Source organism: Raphanus sativus, chromosome 2, assembly GCF_000801105.2.
Source record: "Raphanus sativus cultivar WK10039 chromosome 2, ASM80110v3, whole genome shotgun sequence".
NCBI lineage: Eukaryota > Viridiplantae > Streptophyta > Magnoliopsida > Brassicales > Brassicaceae > Raphanus > Raphanus sativus.
In genome coordinates, this window is record NC_079512.1 from 3403603 (window position 1) to 3423876 (window position 20274).

General features: G+C 36.1%; 2 protein-coding genes, 2 long non-coding RNA genes, 1 other non-coding gene and 1 pseudogene across 10 annotated transcripts; 3 read left to right on the forward strand and 3 right to left on the reverse strand.

Annotated features, from left to right (window-relative positions):
* The first annotated feature begins 416 nt into the window (after nucleotides 1-416).
* Nucleotides 417-2723, forward strand: LOC108820002 (threonine synthase 2, chloroplastic). Its single transcript, XM_018593002.2, has 2 exons — nucleotides 417-1077; nucleotides 1645-2723. Exons 1-2 carry the CDS (start codon nucleotides 484-486, stop codon nucleotides 2587-2589), a joined length of 1539 nt encoding a protein of 512 aa, XP_018448504.2. The 5' UTR covers nucleotides 417-483; the 3' UTR covers nucleotides 2590-2723.
* A 1995-nt stretch (nucleotides 2724-4718) lies between these two features.
* Nucleotides 4719-4800, reverse strand: TRNAS-AGA (transfer RNA serine (anticodon AGA)). The gene has a single exon. It is a non-coding gene; the product is annotated as a tRNA-Ser (tRNA).
* Nucleotides 4801-5713: 913 nt separating this feature from the next.
* LOC108831494 (U-box domain-containing protein 35-like) lies at nucleotides 5714-8298 on the forward strand (annotated as a pseudogene).
* Nucleotides 8299-9068: 770 nt separating this feature from the next.
* LOC108823909 (mitochondrial import inner membrane translocase subunit TIM23-2) lies at nucleotides 9069-10005 on the reverse strand. The gene has a single exon (XM_018597224.2). The coding sequence runs from the start codon at nucleotides 9845-9847 to the stop codon at nucleotides 9272-9274; it is 576 nt and encodes a 191-aa protein (XP_018452726.2). The 5' UTR covers nucleotides 9848-10005; the 3' UTR covers nucleotides 9069-9271.
* A 168-nt stretch (nucleotides 10006-10173) lies between these two features.
* Nucleotides 10174-12317, forward strand: LOC108841020 (uncharacterized). 3 transcript variants are annotated; one of them, XR_001948040.2, is made up of 5 exons: nucleotides 10174-10534; nucleotides 10859-11022; nucleotides 11122-11192; nucleotides 11581-11674; nucleotides 11862-12317. It is a non-coding gene; the product is annotated as an uncharacterized LOC108841020 (long non-coding RNA). The 3 variants fall into 3 exon arrangements; XR_008938879.1 differs by having other exon boundaries at nucleotides 10201-10534; nucleotides 10937-11022; nucleotides 11576-11674; nucleotides 11862-12313; XR_001948039.2 differs by having other exon boundaries at nucleotides 10206-10534; nucleotides 10937-11022; nucleotides 11862-12311.
* A 1598-nt stretch (nucleotides 12318-13915) lies between these two features.
* Nucleotides 13916-15679, reverse strand: LOC108840922 (uncharacterized). Of its 4 annotated transcripts, none has more exons than XR_008937290.1 (5): nucleotides 15291-15679; nucleotides 14929-15193; nucleotides 14737-14827; nucleotides 14560-14628; nucleotides 13916-14262 (listed from the first exon to the last, which is right to left on the reverse strand). It is a non-coding gene; the product is annotated as an uncharacterized LOC108840922 (long non-coding RNA). The 4 variants fall into 4 exon arrangements; XR_008937292.1 differs by having other exon boundaries at nucleotides 14560-14604; nucleotides 15291-15677; XR_008937286.1 differs by lacking the exon at nucleotides 14560-14628 and having other exon boundaries at nucleotides 15291-15403; nucleotides 15484-15674.
* Nucleotides 15680-20274: the final 4595 nt, after the last annotated feature.

The following is a 20274-nucleotide window of genomic DNA, read 5'->3' on the forward strand; positions in this document are numbered from 1 at the left end:
GTCTTCAATTTTTCTCATAATAAGAGTATAATCCTCCACTGAGGAATGCTTAACCTTTGATGAACTAACTAATCATCTTATAAGAATATAAATCAGTAACTTACTCAAATATTATTTTGTAAAGATTTATTAAGATAGTAACATATTTAAACGTTTAGTGTTTTCTGATCTGTATTTCTCAAAGAAATGCACAATCTATTTCTCATATATGATTCATGAATGTTAAAGATCCATTTGTGTTTAGTGCCTACTACACTACAAAAGGTACCATGATAAACTTTTAGAAAATCATTAGTCATGTACGTTCAAACTTTTAAAATACTTGATTTCTTGGAAATTTGGAATGTTAAGCATTTAAGTAATAGTTGAATAGTGTATACATTTAATACTTTTATGTTTATAAATAAATTAGTTTCTGACCAAAGTGTCAACATTCTTCTCTCCAATCAGTTTCAGTGTCTTTGTACTCTACTCTCTCTCATCATGGTTTCCTTCTCTCTCATCCACTCTGCCACCTACTTTCCTTCCCACTCTGAACCTCACTCCCCCTCCTCATTCACAGTTCGATGCACCTCCCCAACCACTCCCCCTCCCGCAGCTCCGCCGCATAAGCAACGCCGCTCCGATGAGAACATCCGCGACGAGGCTCGCCGCCGTCCCCAGCTCCAAAACCTCTCCGCTCGCTACGTCCCCTTCGACGCTCCACCGCTCTCCACCGAGTCCTACTCCCTCGACGAGATCGTCTACCGCTCCCAGTCCGGCGGCCTCCTCGACGTCCAGCACGACTTCGCCGCCCTGAAACGCTACGACGGAGCGTTCTGGCGAAACCTCTTCGACTCGCGCGTCGGTAAAACCACCTGGCCGTACGGGTCAGGCGTGTGGTCCAAGAAAGAGTGGGTTCTCCCCGAGATCGACGACGACGACATCGTCTCGGCCTTCGAAGGGAACTCGAACCTCTTCTGGGCCGAGAGGTTTGGGAAAGAGTACCTCCAGATGAACGATCTATGGGTGAAGCACTGTGGTATCAGCCACACGGGCTCGTTCAAAGATCTTGGCATGACGGTTCTTGTTTCTCAGGTGAACTAAAAAAAAAAAACAGTTTATATAATTATATACATTAAAATATTATTAAAATATTATTATGATAAAAAAAAAATATATTATTATGATATTTTGAAATAACAAAGTATTTTTTTAAAAAAATTATAGATCAAATTACCCAAAAATTTAAATTCTTTGATTTTTTATCTGAAAATTTGAATTATCCATTATTTTTATCTGAAATATTTCAATTATTATTATTTTTATCTGATATTTTATCGGAACAATATTTTTTCAAAAATTTTAAATTAGTCAAAATTATTTGAAACCAAAACCAAACTATAACTGAATTAGATCTGTAATTTTCTCAGATATCAGCCGATTTTCAACTTTTTTTATCCCAACCGAACCAAAAAAATCAAATAAACCGAACATAGCTTTTTTTTAACCAAACATAATCTTCTTTTTTGCTAAAAACCGAACATAATCTTAGCATGAAGGTTCTTGTTTTTTTACTAAAATACAACTTGGATAATTAGAGTTTTTCAAATAAAATATGGTAACTCATGATTGAAAATATTTTGGATGGTTCTTGTTTCTCAGGTGAACCGCCTCCGGAAAATGAACAAACCAGTAGTCGGAGTCGGATGCGCCTCCACCGGAGACACATCCGCCGCGCTCTCCGCTTACTGCGCCGCCGCAGGCATCCCCTCCATCGTCTTCTTACCGTCAGACAAAATCTCCACGGCTCAGCTCGTGCAACCCATCGCAAACGGAGCGTTCGTGCTGAGCCTCGACACAGACTTCGACGGGTGCATGCATCTCATCCGAGAAGTCACCGCCGAGCTCCCTATCTACCTAGCCAACTCTCTCAACAGCCTCCGTCTCGAAGGTCAAAAGACCGCGGCGATCGAGATCTTGCAGCAGTTCAACTGGGAAGTCCCCGACTGGGTCATCGTCCCAGGAGGGAACCTCGGTAACGTCTACGCGTTTTACAAAGGGTTCCACATGTGTAAAGAGCTAGGGCTTGTTGACAGGATCCCTAGGCTCGTGTGTGCTCAAGCTGCTAACGCGAACCCGCTTTACTTGCATTACAAGTCAGGGTTTGGTAAAGACTTTAACCCGATGAAAGCAGAGGCAACGTTTGCTTCCGCGATACAGATCGGTGATCCTGTTTCTATAGATAGAGCTGTGTATGCTTTGAAGATGTCTGATGGGATTGTTGAGGAAGCTACGGAAGAGGAGCTGATGGATGCGACGGCTCTTGCTGATTCGACTGGTATGTTTATATGTCCGCACACGGGTGTTGCGTTGACGGCTCTGATGAAGCTGAGGGAGAGTGGAGTTATAGAGGCTAATGATCGGACGGTTGTGGTGAGTACAGCTCATGGCTTGAAGTTTACGCAGAGTAAGATTGAGTATCATTCAAGGAACATACAAGAGATGGCTTGTAGGTTGGCGAACCCACCGGTTAAGGTTAAAGCAGAGTTTGGTTCGGTTATGGATGTTCTTAAGGAGTATCTTAAGAACAATGAATCTAAGTGGTGAATTAAAATATGCTTTGGTTTGAACTTTGAAGTGTGTTTCTAGGGCATCTTTATGTCCCTATGATATTTGCTTGCTTAACTAGAGGAACTTAATGGAAAAAAAGAACTTGAACTAATAAAAAATGTTGCATTGTACCACAAGTTTAAGGTAGTGATAACAACACTACATAGGTAGAGCAGGTGCTTCTCTACTCTTAATAGTTCTAATTAACTTGATTCTGTCTTAAATAGATAGAGAAGAGGTTTATTACTTGCAGATAAGTCTTCTAACATGATGGAGTAAGAAAATAGGTCTGTTTACAATAGACCTGTCTCTTATGCCACCAACAAAACCTTAACAGCGACCACAACGCCCCAGACCGCCACAACGACCACCTGAAAAACGAGTTTGAATAGGCCAACGGCCTCTATCGCTAACAACACCAATCATTGGACCTGAATTAGCCTTTCTCTGCTCAACTTTTTCACCTTGATCACTTTCCTCATCATCTGATTCAGAGGAAGAAGAAGAAACTTTATAAGCAGCCACCTTGACACTTGCAACAGTTTTCTCCTTAGAATCCTCATCAGAAGAAGATGATTCATCATCCTCAGAGGAACTCATCTCTGCCTTGTCCTTTAAAGCCTTCTTGACATGAAGGCTCTTATTACCCTTGGCTGAGATCAATAGATCCACCTTTGTCACCAACATATCGAGTTTTGATTCTATCCGCTGTAGACGATCAGCCAATCCTTCCATCGTCTCAATCACAACGTCTTTCTTCTGCTTCTTCAGATTTGTTTTGGTCTCCAAGTCATCATCATCTTCAGGCTCCCTCTTAGCTTTCTTCAAAGGCTTCGTGGCCTTAACCACACCAGCAGGAGCTGCTTCACCAGATTTCTTGCCACACTTGCCCATGGAGACAACCACAAGAGCGATTCTATAGGCGAAAACCCTAGACTGCTGCTTAAGTTATATATTAGGTTAACGGTAGGATATAACCGAGACTAATTCACAAATGCAGATTCTTTTGGTTAACCCTAATGATGGACCTGGGCCGCTAATGGGATTATAACCGTTCCCTTGACCGACCATAGTAGAATGATTTTGTTATGAAAAATAATAAAGACTAGATTTGACCCACCCTTTAAAGGGCGGGTATATGTTTTGTTTTAAGTTTTTTTTTAAAATGATTTAATTTAATTTTTGTGTGTTTTATAATTATATTAGTGTTTAATATTAATTTAATTTAATATATTTTTGGTGACTATATTCAATATGTCAAGTTGCATAATTATACACTTGTACCATATGCATTCCAGAAACCATTTTAAAACTTTATTCCTAAAGTTTGTAACATATTATATTTACTTAGTAGTACCTAATATAATTTAGTCAAGAATATTTATATCCCAATCGCCCCAAAAATAAAAATCTCATACTCTATTAGACATGATCTATATACTCGAACAGTTCTTAAATTATTATATTCGAAAATTAATATCAAACTCAACCCGCAACTAAAACCGAATAATTTTTTTGAAAAATGTTTAAAGAAATATTGTTTAACATATTCTGTTATATATATATATAGTTGGGTTAAAATGGTCTTCACTAACTTTAAGTAGAATCACATTTAATAAATATTTTTATTCGAATAACCTATTTAAAACCCGTTAAACTAAATGAGTTTATATGAATATTTATTTCTATTAAAAATTCACTTAAACCGGTTAAACTCCGTCAATCATAAAATTAAATTTGAATAGTAACCCGCTTCCACCATTAATTAATATTAATATTAGTTAACTTTTAAAGTTTCATAAGAAATATAATATCCTATGTACATCACGTCGTTTATTTTCTAAAAATTGTATCATTTTAATGGTACTTCGTTTATTTTCCAAATCACAGACCTGTCTTATAAATTCAAAACTTTATTTGAAAGAAAAAAGTAACTGTTTTTGGTAGGAACAGTTACAACGTGGATTTTAATAACTTTTAGAAGGTGGTTATCTAAGGTGGTTATATGATATTTAGATAAATCATTTAAATACAGTTATAAAATATGTTGGACCCAATTAATGTCAATTGGACATGCTGAAGAATTAATAGTATTGATGGAAAACAGGAAAAGAAACAAAAAAAAGCGTGAACGGCAGGATTCGAACCTGAGCGGGCAGAGCCCACATGATTTCTAGTCATGCCCGATAACCACTCCGGCACGTCAACATGTTGTCTTACTGTCGCTTCATAAATACTTTGTAACAAACATTTAACTCAACTTCTCAAAACATACACTACTCTTTAATATCACACTTCATTCATTACTTTCTTTGAGCTTTCAAGTCAATCACAATGATGGAGACGTTGTCTTTGCTTCCTTTTGGTACTCAACCTCGGTTTGGCAACTTGGGTCTTGTAAAATATGCAAAAACATTTGTGCTAAATAGATCAGTTTAATAATCAGAAAACAATACTGTGTTGTTTCATTTAATTATAAGTTTGTAAAATAAATTTTACAAACGTTGAAAATTTAAAATCCGTTAAATATTTTGAATGGTAAACAATAACATAATCACACTTTTAAAATAAGATTTTTAATGTACAATGATATATCATCCTTTTTTGGTCGAAAATGATTTATATCATCTATCACCATATATTTTATAATAAAACTAAAGCATATAATGCAAATCAAAAAAAAAAAAACTAAAGCATATAATAGTATGTTGCTGTGATAAAAAAAAAATAGTATGTTGCATTTTAGTTAATGAATCAGCGAATTCTCATTTGATTCGAACCGATGATTTTATTAACAAGCTGGATTGCACCAGCAACTCCACATTATAACGATAAATTGAGCGTTGTGATATAAAAATTTTCCCTTTTCGTTTGTTTGTTCATAAGATAGTTGAGCTGTTTAAGAAAAACCTTCCAAACATAGCTAAAAATACAAAACCACTCAAAGCTTCATCATTCACAATACAAAAGTCTGTTTCTGTTACCCTTCATTGTTACTTCTCAGTGGTTGCAGAGCCAAACGAAAGAAAACAAACACAAATTGTGATATATTAATAAGTGTTATGGTTTGGCTTATGAAACAACAGGTTATTCAAGTTTCTTGAGAAGCAAGTCTAATAACATGTCTGCAAGAAGAGTAGTCGACAATGGATTAACCACGGCCATCGCCGTTGATAAAGACAAGCACAGCCAAAACGCCTTGAAATGGGCACTTGAGAACATTGTTGCCGATTATACACATTGTGTCCTTCTCCACGTTCAGCCTAAAGGCATCTTTTTGCTCTTTAATTACCTCTCATCATATCAAAACAAAAAATGTCACAAGACTCTAATTAGGTCTTGTTTTGCAGAAGGAAACATAGGACCACGTTTACAACGTGACATTCAAGACAAGGAGCATCCATTCTTTCTTCCTTTCAGAGGATTCTGCGCTCGAAAAGGAGTAAGTGATCGATCATTTCTAAATCACTTTATGATTAATTTATTACTTATTATGCAATGGCTTTTGTCAGATTATGGCCAAGGAGGTTGTGCTTCGAGATAGTGACATCTCTAATGCTATTGTCAACTACATCACCAACAATTCCATTTCAAACATTGTTGTTGGCTCATCTGCTCACAAATCCTTTTTCAAGTCTCTTTCTTTTTTCTCTCTCTCTCTTGATTCTCATATACTACAACTTTGGTTTGTATGAATACTAACATTAGTCCATCTCTGTGTGTTCAGGAAGTTTAAGAGTCCAGACGTGGCCACCACGTTACTTAAAACAGCTCCAGAGACTTGTGCAGTCTTTGTTGTGTCAAAAGCTAAGCTTCTAAAAAGCAAATCCGCAAGTCAGTCTCAGAGACATCGCTATAGACAGCAAGATCTCTCCTCTTTGTTGTACAATTACGATTCAATGAGCTCCAGTGATTCAGAGAGGTAACATCTCAACTTTCTTCCAACCATTTATCTAACCATGGTTCTTGTTTCAACAAGATTCTAGTAAATATTCTTTTGTTTCATTGTAGATTTTTTCACACAAATTAAAAAAATCATTAAATTTATTTTTTATATCTTTAATTAATATACTATTTTATTTGATTATGTTAATATCTAACTATATAAAAAATAAAGATAAAATTGGAAAAACTATCAAATAAATGCATTAAAACATAAAACAAACAAATTTTAGACTCTAAAATGATAATTAATATGTATGGCGAGAGTAATGCATTTTTTTATTTACATTTTGATAGGGGATCATCTGTATCTGCTCAATACAACAACTCCAGTGCATATTCCTCTCGATCCTATTCACCTTGCATCTCACCACCACAATCTCTGAGTGAGTTTTCTCAGTCTGACACTTACTATAGCAGTTATGGTATGGTCTCAGCTGTGACTCCTTACACCATCTCTGAAGGTTCCACTACCAAAGGAAGCTCCATCTCTTCTACATCCACGGTCAGTAATCAGTATCACCACATTCAAATAGACATTCTCTATTTGCATAAATGTTAACATGCTATTAACATGGTTTATGTTCAGAATCAACATCTTGAAGCAGAGGACCAAGAACTTCAACTACCTAGAGCCAATGAAACAAGGGAGCTGCCTAGATCATTGTCTGAGGAGAAGCAGACAGAATATTCAGACATCCAAGCAGATGAAATGGCGAAGCATTTAGTGAAAATGCAGAGCCAAAAGAGAAGGTTACTTGAGCTGCAAGCCAAGTTGGGGAAGCAAAAGATGACCAATAACGTCTCTTACAGACGTTACAGCACCCAAGATGTTGAAGAAGCAACAAATGGTTTCTCAGACGCTCTAAAGATTGGAGAAGGAGGGTACGGACCTGTGTACAAGGCTGTCCTAGACCACACTCCTGTCGCCATCAAAATCTTGAGGTCAGGTATCACACAGGGCCTGAAACAGTTCCAACAAGAGGTTGAGGTTCTGAGCAGCATGAGACACCCTAACATGGTGATCCTCCTCGGCGCGTGTCCTGACTATGGTTGTCTTGTTTACGAGTACATGGAGAACGGTACACTCGAGGATCGTCTCTTCTGCAAAGACAACACACCTCCGCTTTCTTGGAGAGCAAGGTTCAGAATCGCCGCTGAGATTGCCACAGGATTGCTTTTCCTCCACAGTGCAAAACCTGAGCCGTTAGTCCATCGTGATCTGAAGCCAGCGAACATTCTGCTTGACAGATACTTCACTAGCAAGATAAGTGATGTTGGTCTAGCTCACCTAGTACCTCCATGTGGTGGTGCTAATAGCTTCAGTAACTATCATATAACCACTGCAGCCGGTACATTTTGTTACATAGACCCTGAGTATCAGCAGACAGGGATGCTTGGAGTTAAATCTGATTTATACTCATTTGGTGTGGTGCTTCTGCAAATCATAACAGCTATGCCAGCAATGGGGTTAGGTCATAGAGTACAGATGGCTGTTGAGAATAACAATCTCAGTGAAGTTTTGGATCCGAAAGTATCAGATTGGCCTGAAGAAGAGACTCTGGAGTTGGCTAAATTGGCTTTGAAGTGCTGTGAGATGAGGAAAAAGGATAGACCCGATCTTGTTTCTGTGCTGTTACCGGCTCTGAAGAGGCTTAGAGAGTTTGCAGGAGAGGAGAATGAAGGTATTCAGGACAGAACATGAAACATCTCCCATGAAGTGTTGGAAGCTTAGTATTATTGTATATGAGTTGGTCTCTTCTGAGTTGTGCTCAATCCAAAGTTCAGTGGAGTAATCTCCCAAGTGTTGGAAGCTTAGTATTATTGTATATGAAACATCTTTATTAGTTCTGGTCATGTAAAGTAAAACCCCTTTTTAAAGAATAATTGTTCATCAAAAGTATTAGCAACAAAAAATTAAAAAAGAATAATTGTTCATTATTGGAGGATCATTTTGCAGAAACATTTCTGTAAAATAACAATTTATATGCAACTGCTAACATTAGACTTGCATTTTAGAGTATACATTTTAAGTATGATAGGAGGATTACTTGAGGCAATTGATTGTTTCACATCAAGTGTTAAGAAGTCGCAAAATAATAAATCTCAGTAGCAACACACAAGCTGCCAAGATCCTGAGACTTTGTGTGTGTGTGTGTACTATAAGAGCTCTAAGTACACACACACACAAACAAGACTTTGTGACTGATCCACATCATAGCTGCGGAACTCCAGGAGAATGCATAAGAGCAGAAAGACAGTCCAGTGCTAAAAAAAAGCCAGAGGAACAAAACTACACAATATTTGAGAAACAAGTCTCATTCATACCATAGAAAAGCCTCATTCATAGTGTTATTAGCATTGCAATTGCATTATCAAGACAGTGAACCATAGAAAACAACACAAAACGAATTGATAAAAGAAAGAAGTGTTTCATTTCAAGTCTGATACAACACATAGATCAATCAAACAATAGCATAAACTGTAGCAGAAAACACTAATTTATCAGAAACTACAACCAAGAAGCAATAAACTCATGGCAAATGAATATACCATTTCATCAGTATATAAAACAAAAAAGTTTTGCAGATTTATTCATCAAAATGACATACAGACTCAATACACCTTTATAAGAACCCAATGAAGAAAGTTTTCATCTTTAATGATTCCGAAAAGACATACCAAAACCTAATCAAATCTATCAAAAAATTTCAAACAACAGAGAGACAAGGCTTCTTCATATGGGCACATACCGCTTCACAACCTGCTTCCCAGCAACCACAGCACCAGCTGCCAACCCGCCAAGAGCCCCCGCCACAGCCGCGGATCTCACCCCACGCGCCGCCCTAAAAACCGCCCCGGTCCCAAGCCCCGCCACCACGCTCGTCCACACATCATCCCTATCCGTGGCGGCCACGACGCCGCTCTCGATCCCGGCGTACATCAGCCCGATGATCCCGACCCTGTTGCCCCACGTGCGTCCCGCGTGCCCCGACGAGTTGAGGATCCTGTTGATCTTGAGCTTGGTGGTGTCGCCGGATTCGAAGTTCTTGACGCCGGAGAAGATCCCGAGGGTAGCGCCGGAGACGGAGCCGGCGAGGTAGGCGGTTCCGGTGTAGAAGGTGAGGTTCTCGCCCCAGGTGCGGCGCTGCTTGAGGGACTCCTCGGCGAAGAGGTACTCAGGGGAGGTGGGGAGCTTGTAGAGGTACTGGGATTTGATCGGGACCTCGAAGTTTTGGTAAGGGTTGTAGAGGCGCGTGCTGTTGGTTTCGTCTGGTTGTTGTTGATCGGATCTGTCGTTGTTCGCCGCCATGAGGGTGAGAGAGAGAGAGAGATTAGGGTTTTCGATGGTCGCAGGAGAGAGAGAGAGAGAGAGAGGTGGCCGAGAAATGTGTGATGTAGCAGCTCTCTCTCCGACGTTGCGCAAAAAGTGAAATGGAGATTAAAAATTGTTGTCTTTAGGGTTTTTATGACTTTTTTTAGGGGAACTACTTCGTTAGTTCTGTCTGAAAAGACTAGACTCGTTCCACTTGTTGTCTAGATTCGTTTAATATTCGTTTTAATTCGAAATTTGCCCCATAGTTTTTCGTTTAGTCAATTAAACCCAATTAAGTTTCTGTGGCCGTGGCTTTCTCGCTTGGCACAAGCTTTCTGTTATTTTATACTTTGACCCCAGAAGTTTTATTATTATACAAATTTAACCAGTTACTAACTCCCACTGTCTAGAAACTGGCGAGCGTTACGGCGACGAGACGTCGTCTGAATCTGATTACGCACCGATTTGCATATACATACAGACAATACGTATCGACAAGGAGAGAGCACGAGCATAAAGACAGAGAAGGGTGAAATGGGAGACCAGAAACTAAAATGGACATGGGATGAAGAGGGTGCGTTGCTCGCCGGAATTGCAAAGCACGGCGCCGGGAGGTGGAAGAACACCCTACGTGATCCCGAGTTCTCTGATCAGCTCATCAATCGCTCCAACATCGACCTCAAGGTGACCTCTTTGACCATAGAAAACAAAGCTAAAGAACTTTGAGGCTAACTCGAGTGTTCAGTTTGTACTCAAAGTCTTGTCGGAAATTAAGGTTTAAGACATGTTTTGGACGATCTTTCCTTGTTGTTAATGTCGGCTCTATTCATTTGCATGGAATATGATAATGAAATGGACCATATATAGATTGATTTAGATTGATTCAAGTGTAATCTTGGTTCAAGGCCGAAGGTTCTGAGATTTTGAGGATCATAGACATTTACTAAGAATTTTAATTAAAAAAAAAATTTGGATACCAAATCAACTGTTTTACTGGCATGTGCCTAGGTCTGATCCTATGTCAGTTGAACTGGAGCTTTGAGGTAGAAAGAACAGTTCTTTAACGGATGAGTTACTAGTTCTCAGGTATGATGGGATAATATTTGAAGCTCTCTCTGCTTTGGCGGATGCAAATGGATCTGATGTTGGTTCCATTTTTCAGCTTCGTCGAGGTTAGACAAGTTTCTTTGGTGCTCTTCTATTTGGCATTGATCAGAAGACAGAACCTCATTGTGGCATATGTAAAAACTGTACCAAATGGCTTATTGTAGGTGAACTCTACATGTAAGTCTTAGGCAGCATCTTGGTCAGGACATATTACATCCTTGTTCTGTTAATTAATGTAAGTGTACTCTTTAGAGTCCCATCTGTCTCTTTTTACTCTATGTTCTCATGCATATAATAGTGCTTGCTTTGTCATGAGGTAGGAAGAATCACTAATCCATACTGTGAGCAACAATGTGTTAGGCACTTCTGAACATCTACACTATCTTGTCTAAGCTTCTGAATTCTGACTATATACACTGGAATTATTATAGTTGTACTGCTAATCATCTGTAATTTGACGTTTAATGGTATGATTATAGTTGTACTGAAGCTATGTATGCTTATCTGAAGAAATGTTATAGTTATCTTGATTTTATATTAAGTTGGGATGCCTCTCTCTTATTCTTTCTAACCCTAGTGGCTGCAACCTTAATAGACCTTGTGAATTTCTGTTCAAAGAGCAGCCAAGTGCCGCCAAATTTCAGAAGAGTCCTTAGTTCAAGACTGCGTAGGCTTGCAGCTCAGGGAAAACTTTCAAATGTTAGCAACTCAAAATCTGTAAGATCTTTGAAGCTTACCTTTATTCCTTCTCTGTGTCACATTTTTTTTAAAGTAGAACCACCTCCTCAATATCTGTCTAATGTCATATAAAAAAGGACCCACTTCAACATATTTCTTTAAAGTCTTCTTGTTTTTTTTTTCATTCTTTCTTTTAATATGTCTTGTTTCATCCAACACTCGACAGTTACTGAACTTCTATAAGATACCAGATAGATCAGAAACAACAACAAGAACAACACCTGCCCCAAAACTAAAAAGAGACAAATATAAAACCCCGGCAACCTCGGTTTCACAAGAGATGATCGATGAAGCTGCAATAACAGCTGCGTGTAAAAGTTGTAGAGACAGAATCAAATATACGTTGCTAAAGTAGAAGTGGAAGAGTTGGAGAAGTTGACCGAACTTGCGGAAGAAACTGATCTTCTGTAGGAGTTGGCTAAAGGGATACATGAACAATGTAAAAACCAAGACTTAGCTCATTATCTCATTCTTCATACACATTAGGAAACAAGCTAAAACAAAATATCCATGGGGTTTTATCCATGATGTACTTTCAAATAACATGAAAAAAATATATATCCACAAGAGTATATTTTAGTGAAGGTTTTAGTTGATAAAAAAAAATCCACATGAGTGTAGATTATCAATCATATTATATACTAGGGGTTGGCCCGCCCTACGGGCGGGTGAGTTTACAACAAAACTATTTAATATTTTAATACATTTTAATTTTATTAAATATTTTAAAGTAATAAATATAATTTTAATTTAAGATTATATTGTAAATTTTATTAAAATTTATTGGTTTGAATTGAAAGAACCACTAACAGAGTTTTAGAAAACATAGAATTAATAAATAAAGAAAATAAGGAAAATGTAATGATTTATATTTCTTCTTTTGATTTTTATTTCACATTAATATATTTGTTCTTAAATAAATGCAACTGGTACATTTTTTCTAAGAGTTTAAAATTTTAATAATTTACACTAATTAATTTCTCACAATATGATTCATCTCCAAATCAAATAAATTGAAAATATAATGTAAAAAAATATAAAAAAATTATATTGTAAAGTACTATATAAATAGTTTCAATAATGTCATAAATAATGATTAATATATTTTATTTAACAACAAATAACTTTTTATAATATATGTTTGTTTCATCGGTATTAGATTTTCAATTTATAATGAAATTTTATTCGATTTTAGGGTTTTATTAATAATAGTTTGTAAATTATTTAAGCATTTTTTGAACTTTGTCTTATAACAAAAACTATTTGTTGGAAATTTTTGCTCATGCTAAATGAAAATTTATTTTTACAGATTAGTAGTTTTTAAAATTAATAAAATATTTCATTTAAACTGAAGTTTGCTTGAGTTTCATGCCACATCATATCAAATAAGTTACTTCGAATTCGAATAAGTTAGAATGAACCAAACATAATTTAACCAAATTAACTTAAATACAGCGTAACCATTAATAATTTGGAAATTAAGATGATTCGAACCGTATATAAATATTTTTTGAAATTTCAAACCAAAAGAAATAACTTAGTCTTTTAACATTTTTAGTGTTGGCTGTTTTGGCGTCGAACTTTTTGTTTGTTTGGGTCATTTTGTATGTGTTAGTATTTTTTTTGTTTGGATAAAATATTTAAGTGTTTGTATTAGTATAATGTTGTTGGGGATTTAGAAAGTATAATTTTTGCGGATACTGTAGGAAGATTTTTTAATGTCTTATGTTGTTTTAGTTTGTTTGCCATAGTCCAAAATTACCGATTCAGAATTAAAAAAGTAGTTTACAGCTTCAGTTCTCTTCATCGTAATTTAAAAAAAAGTAGTTAAGTGAAGAAAAAAATGTAGTTGAATTTCATTTATCTGAAATAGAAAACCGAAACCATGAAAAATACATATTGTGTTCAAATTCCTGCTCTTTTCTCCATAATATTATTATACCATAAAAATAGATAGCATTGTCATATTAATCCTTCAACACTTGTTCAATATCTGATCGTATTGCAAGCTAAAGATGTGAACGTTTGGCACACCAGTCACCCAACTGTTATACATAAGGTTTTAAAATCTTTGAAACTTTAGGGTCGTCAAAGTTTGTGAGTTTGGATTTTCATGAAACACCTTTATCTTCAAAATCAACTGCATGAACCTTCTGTTCTAACTCAATGCCATTCGTTGATGATCTTAATTTTTCCCAACAGAATAGGTTTCTAAAATTTAAATGTAGACATGAGTTTAATAATCGAAGAACACAGTTGTTATTTAGCTGAAATCATAGAAACTGAAAGAAAATTATGTAATGTAAAAAAATCATAATGTGAACTAAGCTTGTAAGAAATAGAAGGGTTATAAGGTAGATGACTTGAGTAAGTAATCTTGAGCGGGCCTTCTTGAGTGGGCAACCAGCTCCTGGAAGCTGTCGTTCCTCTGCAATGATCCTGCCAGAATTGAGTTCATCACTTGCTGCTTCTGCTGCAGATGGACCCGTGGGGTTCATGGAGAGGTCATTACTTCCAGTGTTCTGGTCAGTGGCACTTGCCTTGTCACCATCTAAGAAATAGCCGGCCTGCAAAGAAACATTATTATTTAGCAATAGACGTAGGTGTTGATTGTTCATTTTTAAAGATGTCAGTCATCTATGTATTTGAAGCTATTGTGTTTCAGTTTCTTTTTTTTGGAAACAAACGTCGACTTATGATATGCATTGGTGACAAAGAATGGATCTAGCCTGACAAAAACACGAAGAGTGTCCCTGAATTTGGTGGAAGAAATAACATCCCATTTAATAAAAGATTTAAAAGTAGATATATGTAAACTTTCCACACTGAATCAAAGCTTAGAGATTGGTAAACTTGTCATATACCTATCAAGCTTTAAGGTAGCCATGAAGCGTTGAGTGCTCTGGGTGCTACGTTATAAATGGTTTTGATCACTCCAACGTCACAGTTAAATGTATAACAATTATGTCGAATGCTTGTAAAGGATGTTTACGAAGTTAAGCAACTATTATCGGTAAAACATTATCTATCGACTTATATACCTGTCAATAGGAACTGTAACCACAACACGTTGAATAGCATGATTCTCATCCTTGTAGGTGGTCTTGATGTCACAAACATCACCAAAAACATCTGCAGAAAACATTGGTAATTAACGGTTAATAAGGTTGTGAGAAGTTTCAGCCAAACATGCATTATTAGAGAATCAGAAAAGCATGACTGGCTAAACATACCCGGAAAATTCACGTTTGTATTTGCCAAAACCATAAGTTATTCATATTTTGGAAGCCTGGAATTTTATGTTGGGATCGGCTCTGCCAGCTCCACAATCTTGGTCTGGTTGTTGAAGTGTATGGCAACACGTGAGTCGGTGAGCTTGAAGTGGCTGTTTCTTCTCGTAACATCGAATATGCTTAGCCCATAGATTTACCCTTCCTTCAGCAGATGTTTGAAAGTGTTGAGTCTATGAACTCCTATAGACCCTTGGATCAACGTCGTCTACCGAAAATATTAAGGTTTTAGGCAGTTGCCTTAGGGAGAACGATGAAACGAAAATGATAAACTAATTAAAGGACGAACGTTAAAAGATCGTTACCTTCTCATCAGGAGAAACCAGGTTAAAGCCCAGAAGCTTACCCGCTTTCTTCACGTCCTTATCTCCCAAAAACGAAGAAGACTTTTAACAACGGTCTCCTTATAATGTTTTGCCTTCAAATTGTAAAATGAAGCTGGTTAATAGTCATCAGTGGAAGCTCTGTTTCTAGGGTTTATACTACGGTTTAAAGAACCTTTGCGATTCGTCTGGAGCACCTTCTCGACATCTATATATAGTCGTTTTGGTTTAAAGGAAAAGTGAGAAATCTTAATTGCAGGGGAGATAGTGGGATGAATTGATTATCCATCATGATCACTTTGAGTTACTCCGTCATATGAATTGAGGGGAGATGATACGACGGAAGTTACGGTTCACACATCAAAGAAAAAAACTCAATCTTTGGTAATATTTTGTTTGTGGGCTTTCAAGTGGCCCAGACGAATCTACTTCAATAAATAGCAAAACAATTTGAGATGCCACGTGGAGTGTTTTGCCCCATGCTAGAATGATGACGTGGAGGGCGTCTACTTTATATATATAGATATATATATATATATATATCTTTATATATAAAAGAGAGTTTCAATCTCTCCTGGAGTGTCCACATGGGATGCCAGGTCATAAACTCAACTCCTGTAATTGCGCCACGTGTCAACATAAACAACGAAACCTCGCCGACGGTTTTGCTATTCTTCTTCCGATCCCCTATTAGCCGTCTACGAAACCAGAAAGCCAAGAGTTTCAATCTCTTCATATACCTTACAATTAAATTCTCATCTTTAATAAGCCGGTTGAGTTTCAAATTAATAGTAAAGACAAACGATTTCTACCGCTTCATCTTTGATGTATAAGTGGGAAATTTCAGCCAAAGCCGAGATATGATTCACCCCTTATTCGGATTTTTTCCTCCTTGATTTGAATCTAATGGTAAGACTCTTTATTTTCTTCAAGTTTCTGTAGTGTCTAGAGATCCTTACAGTTACAAGTCTCTTCCTGTTTGTTTGCTATTTTGTTATTTTTTGCTTTAATTATCTCCTGATTGTTGTTTCTGTGATATATCAATTCTGTTTTAGTCGACCATAATGCAAGCCACCATCGCCGCTGCGTCTCCTGATTTTTCGTTGCGTCAGTCTCATGCTTCCTCGCTGCGTCTCCGAACTATCCCTCTCAATTATGGTTTACTTGACATCTGATTCTGCTTCACCCTTTTGTTTCTTGACTTTGACTCAATGTGATTTAGATTGCAGATGAATCTCCTAGGCGTCACGAACAGTTAAACGAAGGCGTCAATCTTAAAACTGTTTCCTTCATGGCTCAGTTCCACAGCTCGCTGCCTGATTGTAATTTATACGCTTCTTGGGTTAGGTTCTGTCTCTGTGAGTTTTGTTTCTAACCCACATTTAGATTAGTGAAAATGATGTTTAAATGAAAATATTGTTTGGTTCTTAATGTAACAAGAGAACCTGGAACCCTTGCTTTTATTTCATTTTGAATGGTGCTTGATTTATTATTTGACTGAGTGATTAGATAAAAGGATGAATGCTTTACTCACTTTGTGTTTCCATGCTCATAGGTTTCTGTAAACGATGAAGTATTGTGTACTGCTTGATATCAAGGTGAAAACTTTGAAGAAGCTATCTAAGCAGCAGGTGTGTTCTCGACTGTCTTTTTACAACTGTTCTAGACTCCTTTGTTAGTTTGTTTTCTATTCGTTTATATAAAATGGGTTTGTTCTAAAGCTTACTCCTTTATGTGATCTTGACCAGGCTTTAAGTCTCAAACACGTGTAGTCAGGCAGAGAATAGCTGTTGTGTGAAGTGTCCACTCTGTGAGAGGTTTGCGTGTGTGGACCGTGACATTCCTTGGCGTGAATCTATGAGCTGTGAAGAGTTTCATATTCTTCAGGTTCGTGAAATATATCAAGATGATATCATATTGCATCGCTTGGCGAGGTATAAGAGGTGGAGACGGTGTCAGTATTGCCGTGTAATGATTTTTAATTGCTCAAGGCTGCAACCACATGACTTGCCGGTAAGACATACACCCATAGAATGTTTCATATATATGCATTGTTTGGCTTTGTGGTTTTTTCTCTTTAATCTTGGTTAGTAGAAAAAGGAGATTCTAATTCTTTTTTTTTCATATAACTAATAAAATTCGTTGATTAAGTTTTATTTTCTTTATATAACTTCTTTTAGTTAAGTCTTTACTTCTTGGGTTTGTTTCAGTTTTGAAACTTGAGTCTTTAATTCTTGAGAGTGAATGATGAAAAGATCTTCATTTGGACTTCTTGAATTTCATATGAAATAGGTATTAAAAAAGGAGTGAATGATAAAAAGATCTTCATTTGGTCACAAGATGAAACCGGTATAGCACCGAGTGGACAAGTAAACCAGCTGATGAAGGATCATTCTGGGTTTGTAAGTCTCTAACTTGCGATCTCATTGTCTTAAATAAATTGACTAGATTTAATTTTGGTTTTATTTGAGATCAGGAGATGTAAAAGTATTTTCTTTAATCAATAAAAAAAGTAAAACAATTGAGCTAAGCAGATACGAGTTGTACATGGAGGAATACACAGTTTGCACACATGTCTTGGTTAATTCAAAGATCCGATGCACCAAAGAAAACCATTCATTTTTCTACAGGAGATAAGTTTTGCTAGAAACAAGGTGCAACCAGAATTTACTGCTCTTTGCTCATATGTTTTGTCAGTTCTTCACTTTTTTATTTAAGAATGGATATGTTTCAGGTGAAAGCTTTGCACCACGAGGTTACTTGCAAAAAAGTTTTACTTAAGGCTAAATGTTCTGTACAAGAGGTTTGGTTTTCTTGCCTGTTATTTTTAAATCATCTTTTGAACTTATATATATATTAACCAAAATCTCTCTGCAAATATGGGGCTCCGCTACAAATCTCTCTGCAGCCTATCATCCTAGATATTCAGTTATAGTTCTTGGCCTAACTACAGGTGAGTGAGAATAACTGGCTCGGTTACGAAACGTATTTGAATTGGGACTCCACTGAAGAAGTCATTCAACATCTTAGTGGAAACGAAAATGCTTTCAGCTTTTTATTTACCTGATAGATATCCCGCACGTACACGCTTCAATCTATAGGGTAAAGAATCGGGACCAGCATGAGATCTGGCTCCAGGTTATGATGATGAGGACAGTGAGCATCTGAAATCTACTCAGTAATCAGCAGAAGCTTAGCCTCCGGAAGCAGTTACAACGGTGATGATCCCGCCATGATGACTTACTATGATGGGTGGCTTACTAGGATGCTAGAAAATATTTGGAGCAAGACGAAAGAAGCAACTATATTTCCGCCAGTCCCCTTCGAGGGACATGCCTAAAACACATACATAAGTGTTGGTTACTAATGTTACAGTACTTATCTTTCTACAGGAGTGGAAGTAGAACTGTAGAAGTAACATCATGGCTGTATCTGTAGCCGAAGCCCATTGCAGGGAGTAAGACGAGATGCTGGAGAATCCTTCCACACACACAAGACGAGGTTAGGTAGAGAAATTAATGGTAGATGTAATAGAGATGGTGACTACAATTTTGTTTATATTGAAAATTGATTTCTGTTATATTAAACAGCTAGTTTCTAAATGGCTCTCTTTTCATTGTTTTTGAAATATATAAGAAAAAGATATGAAATATACAAGCATATTTTATGAAGCAAAAGTTAAACAAACTCAAAAATTACTTTTCCCCGTCTAATGAAGAAAAAATAATGTCAAATATTTGAAGGAATGAGCAATACAAAGACAGTAAAAATTCAGCCTACATAAGGTCAACCCCATATTTTCTATAAGGCAAGAAACTTACGATACCTTCCCCGTTGAAATGTCACTTAGACGTTTCGCGTTGCGTGATTCGATTTGAAACCTTGGTCTATCAAGGGTAAGCCTAAACCCCTATGTGATTTGATTACAGAAAGTAACAACATAAATAAGAAAATCATAAATAGTTCAAAGTGAAAAGGTTTTTGTATTATAGCCAAAAATATTTTTTGGTTTTATCAAAATCTCACTTATTATATTATTTTTATACTTTTCAAAATATTGGTTGAATTGATTAAAAGATGTAAATTATTAATTATTAGTTGTGTAATTTAAAGATATAAAAATTCAACATAAATAAAGAATTTTAGATCAATCAAATTTTTAAAAAATGTCTTCAAACAAAACAAATGATTTTCAATTGTTGGTTCTGTCACTAAACTAACTGTTGAATTTTGTTTACAGTACATAAATATTGAAGAAAACTATTAATAATATTGCTCCTAACCTTTTTGGTTGGATTTTAAAATATCAAAAAGTTACATGAAAAAACAATAAAATTATAAAATATTTTAAATCAATTTAGTACAACATATGTAAACTTAACAATCACTTGAACTATATGTTGCAAACATCAAACAGTAATTTATAAAAACTCATTAGAGCTTTATTTCAACCTTTATCATAAATTATTATTGTATTAATTGCAAATGTCTTTTTCATTAGAGCATAGCAATTAAATCATTTTCTTTCTTTCTCAAAAAAAAATTAATTCATTTTCTCTTTTCGAGTTCGGAGATTTTGTTAATTCTTAAAGTGACTTTTCGATATGGTCCCTTTTCAAATTCATTTTTATAGTATATATAAACAGCTTTCCTCCTTATTTATATAATTCATAATAGTTGATTTCTTAACTAAAATAATTAGAATACTATTAAGAAATCATATTTTCAAAGAAACCGGCTAAAGTTTTCATTATAAACTTAAAAATAAATTAGAAAGTATTATAATATATCTGTCTTCATCATCTTTATTGTTAGTTAGGTATTTTTTCGGTTCCAAAAAATATAATATTATTTAAAATATAATTTAAATCACAAGTAAATAAATATCCCGTCCGTAGGGCGGACCGACCCTAGTATATATATATATATGTGTGTGTGTGTTTTAAAAGTGAAATATCCGTAAGAT